The sequence below is a fragment of the Pinus tabuliformis genome, chromosome J (assembly GCF_031772625.1).
Source record: "Pinus tabuliformis cultivar Carrire ecotype Pingquan chromosome J, CPIR1, whole genome shotgun sequence".
Taxonomy (NCBI): domain Eukaryota; kingdom Viridiplantae; phylum Streptophyta; class Pinopsida; order Pinales; family Pinaceae; genus Pinus; species Pinus tabuliformis.
The window spans coordinates 1473726107-1473730839 of record NC_142295.1 but is presented as its reverse complement, the minus strand read 5'-3'; the positions used below and the strand labels follow the sequence as shown (position 1 = coordinate 1473730839).

The window sequence follows — 4733 nt, the reverse complement described above, 5'->3', positions numbered from 1 at the left end:
TCATTAATTTCAAAATCCGCTAACTGATTTCTTACTTATTTTACAACTTCACAAAGTGTAGGGTTTGCCACATACCCTACCATTGCATAAATGGATTAGCGAGCACTGGAAAGTATGGATCGAGTTGGAGTTGCCAGGTGAAAGTTTCAGCCTTCATATGTGTCTGACTGCTGTCCACCATCAGCATCAGATCTTCAACTGGATTTCATGTACTGGGGCAAGACAATTTTCAAGTCGAATATCCCATCAACAGCAAACCATCTTCCCTAGTATGGTCACCACTATGTTAACTATCGAATTTGTCCCAGGATGAGGAAGGAAAAACTCAAGGCAACATCAAACCACACTCAGCCTTGTAGCTAGCCCTACGAGGACAGGAGAGGGCTCTCTCCGGGTCTATCTCGGCAAAAGGTCTTCAAAGGGGTTGAGATGACCTATAGTGAATGTTGATCTTAGGCTAGTAAAGAGATATAAAATGAGGTTTTGAATAAATGTTTGGGTTTTCTGGGCTGCATGGGGCAAAGAACAGCTTGAAACAAAGAAATATAATAAAAAACATAGATTATCTCCTGAGTCAAGATAGGCAAGAAATTAAACATCAAATTTGAAATAATGTGGAGTGGGTGAACTGTTTGAGAGGTTGACAAGGGCATAAAAGATGAATCCTTGTCAAACAGAAGAAAACATTTAATATGAACACTTCCTCAAGACAGAGCAAATAATTTGAATTTTGTCTTTCTCACTTAAAAGTATTCATTTAGAAATGATTATGAAATGAAATGGAAACACAACAGGCTACATATGAAACAAAGGATGAGACAAATGTTAAATTTCATACCACAAGAATCTCAGGGGTCAGAGCTGCATTTTTTTAAAATCCCTGTCAAAACTGTACAATAGAAGCTCTGTTTTTCTCCACGCACACCTCTCAGAACTCAGAACCGTTTACATCTAAGTTTAATACAATAAATAGACTCCTGAATGAGAAAACAGATCGTCCAAAAATAAGGGCGTTGTTTCAACTGAAGCCACAAAGATAGAAAAAGGATCATCCATCTGCTCTAAAGATAGAAAGCGTTACATTATTCCAGCTGAGAATTTCTAATGACCAATGAAAACCAAACCTGGAGCGTAGACCCTATGAATTACTAACTGAAGTCATAAATAGACTGCCTAATCCTATTCTTCTGCTGTAGTGGGTGGTTTGCGTTTAATTTGGGCTTTTACTTTTCCTTTACCATTTAGATACAACCAAATTTTTTAACATCCTTTGTAACTTTGGGGTGCTTTCATCCATGTTACCATAAATGATTACACGTTGCAAAGAGTTCTAGCCAGCACAATTCGGTTTCCCCCAAATATATGACCCATTTGACTAAGGCGAAGAAACTCTTGGCAGCCTACTGATATCTCTCGAAAATGAATTTGACACCATCTTTTTCTTGCATTGATTTTATTGATTTGGAAAGTAAAGATATATTTACGACGGAAGGTATCGGCGTGCAATTTGAAGATTGTCTGTTGATCTTTGTTTTAGGCTTCACTGGCTGATGCGTGCGGATGGTGGGCGTGTCCTTTGAAATACTATTATATCTTCATTACCAGTATCAAGTGAATAAATCAGGACATGATTCGAAAATGGAACCCTGTTGTGGGTGCCGTTAAAGAAGGCTGACAAGAAATGTGACGAATCTTGAAACTTCAAGTGCATCTATTCTTGGAATGAAATACATCATTTGAAAACTCGACACATAGGATAAAAATGATGAGAGAGACATTGCCAGACAGACTGTCAGCACTTCACGACGATGTCCTTGGCCTCATTCTCTCGAAAATTCCAATCGGAGATGCCATCAGATCCTCGGTCCTCTCAAGGAGATGGGCACACGCACACAGGAACATGTACACCCACATGTCCGAACTGCGTTTCAGCCCGTCACTGTTACTGGGCATCCGTGGTTCCTATCCTCAACCGGTGATAGAAGAGGCAATCACGAACATTCTGAAGTTGTATACACTAGACAATGTAGAAATGTTTCATCTTGTTGTGGATGTTCAACCTTGGGTGTTCACCCCTAACAGGGTTTCTTCATGGTTGGTGTTTGTGGCAGCCAAGAATGTCCAAAGGTTGTTTCTCTGTCAATCCCCAGTAAGAGAAGTCTTTCCTCCTGATAATTTTTTCACCTGTCTTCGTCTCAAAACGCTCAATATCCAAAATTACTTGCTCACCCAACTTCCTGACCCTTTCGTGGGATTCCACCATTTAATTTCTTGCTCCTTCCGTAATGTCCATCTCACAGACAACACTTTAGCCGCATTCGTTTTGGGGTGCCTGCTTCTGGAGAGATTTATCATGAAGCGTTCTAATTCAGAACTTCTTAGCTCTATCGTCGATTAGATTGAAATGACAGAGAATGAAATACAATTCTCTCTTCAACCAAGGCTTGTTTCCCAACATTGATAACACCACAATCATACTAAAATCTACTGAGCACCCTTTAGAAGCTTACTTGCAAGTCGATGGAGCCGATTTGATAAGAGACTGGGCGCATGAGTATAAACAAATTTTTTGCTGGACTGAGTGCGTAGCATGCTATCCCAATGCATAGCGCACAGCCTGATGCGTAGCGCCTGTGTATTTTTACACTGGCCGCGCTAAACCAATGCGTAGCGCACTGCCCGGTGCGTAGTGCACACCTCCAACGCGTAGCGCACTTTCCTGTGACAGCTCTTCTGATGAACCGATGTTGTTTTTGGCCTTCATGTTTCTGATGAATGCTCGAACAAACAACTGATGATAGTCTCTTGTCCATCTGTTCCGTTCATCACAAGAAATGCCATTGTCAGACCTACAATTGAATGGCTCTCTTAACCTTGTCCAAAATCTGAATCCTATCGAAAGCTTGTGAATAGAATCCTGGGATGAATTAGCCTGTCATATTTTCAATCATATTTCTCAGTGTCACGTTACAAATGAGAATTGCAGCTTACCTTGAAGCAATAAAATTTTCATGCACAAAGTTGAGGGAATATTTACGAGTCTTCTTGGAATTATATGGTTTACTGAACAGATATCTCTCAAAGAACCAAATTTCACAAATATAATTTTGAGAAATACGACACTTTCAGCCATTATAAAACTTTTTAGTTGTCATCTAATAAGAAGAAACTTAAAATGCCAATATAAAGCACTTTCAAGTAGCCAAAGGCTGTAGCTTCTTCTCAAGCTGCTTTGCTCTGCGAAGTGCATCTAAAGCCTCAGTTTGCTTACCTGCCCCTTTAAAATCAAGTGCCTTCAGCTTCTCTGCTCTGATATTTTCTTCAAGGCGTATCCTTTCTTCCTTTGAACCTTCGGTTTTGTCCACATTTGCTCGTGCAGTGTCATTTCCCAAGTTACCATAAACATGGCTAGATGTAGAAACCAAACCCTTATTCTTGGCACTGACTCCTTTGGTTGGCATCTAGCTAAAAATATCGTTTTCTTTCCAGCTAATCCCTTTCAAGGCAGATAACAACTGGGGATCAAAAATATCATCTACTGCCTCGCCATCATCATTGCTGATGCCATCAATTGAAGTGTGAGCTCGTGAGTTCCCAGCTAATTCATCCATCTGAATCTCCAGTGACTTTGCTAGCTCAAATTCATCTTCAGATTCCTCTAATTTACCTTCACGCTTTAAAGCAAGAGCCTGCCTTTTATGTGCCAGCACCTGCATCTACTCAGCACCAACAACAGATTCATTCTGTGGGTTTTTTATTTTCTGAGTTTCACCAAGAAGAGTTGACAGTTCACCCTCCAAATTCATCTTGCTTCGCTTTCTATCTGCATCCTGCAAATATGCATCAGACCATCCCAGATCCTTGAGTGCAATGGTGACAGCCCTTCTCCTGCTCTTTCTCAAAGAAGCTCTAAAGCTTCCGAACGACGTTCAAGCTACTTGCCTCGTTTAAATGCCTATAATGCTTCCTCACCTTTTCCTTCTTTCTTAAGAGTATGATATTTCTTTTTCTCCTCTTGGGCCTGCTGCCGAAGTTCCTCAGGTGTAAAGGAATCATTCTCATCATTGGCATGGATAGTACTGTCCTTAAATCTGCTCTGAAAAACATCATGCTTTTTATCGAAAAATTTCAATAATTACATATTTGAAAACACATTTAACGATTTCTTCTTCAAAAACCCTGTCTTGCATTGATAACCATCTTGAAATATAAACTCACTGAACCTTCTTCTAGCCTGTAGGAATCATTTGACAAGTTTGAAGACCAACTATGAAACCTTGACTCTGAAATGACTCTTTTCTGGACCACAGTAACATCAATGAATGACGAGAAATGAACCTTGGAGAATTTGATTATGACAAGGGACTGACAGGACCGAGTCTAACATTGGCTCCAATGGGGATGGCAGCTGCCGCTTCTTGGAGGTGCCAAGAACTGCAGATCTTTGGGAGAGCAGACAGTGCCTCCATCCATTGGGAAATGGAGTCATTATTTCAACAGACAACACGAGACTTCCGACTCATATATGGAACTTGACTGAAATGATTGAAAAACTGACTCAACAAACTTATAACTAAAACTGTAATGAAACTCAAAACGAAATGCTGCCTTTTGGCTGCTTATTTATTTACAAAATCTACCATACTCTACTGTAAAAACAATAGATCAGGTAATACTAAAATGCCAGATCAACCACTCAAGTAACTGTGACAGGGATGCTGCTTGCGAGTGCT

General features: G+C 40.2%; 1 protein-coding gene across 1 annotated transcript; it reads left to right on the top strand.

Moving 5' to 3' along the window:
* The first annotated feature begins 1762 nt into the window (after positions 1-1762).
* On the top strand, positions 1763-2398 carry LOC149232946 (F-box/LRR-repeat protein 25-like). The gene has a single exon (XM_089382051.1). The coding sequence runs from the start codon at positions 1763-1765 to the stop codon at positions 2396-2398; it is 636 nt and encodes a 211-aa protein (XP_089238177.1).
* Positions 2399-4733: the final 2335 nt, after the last annotated feature.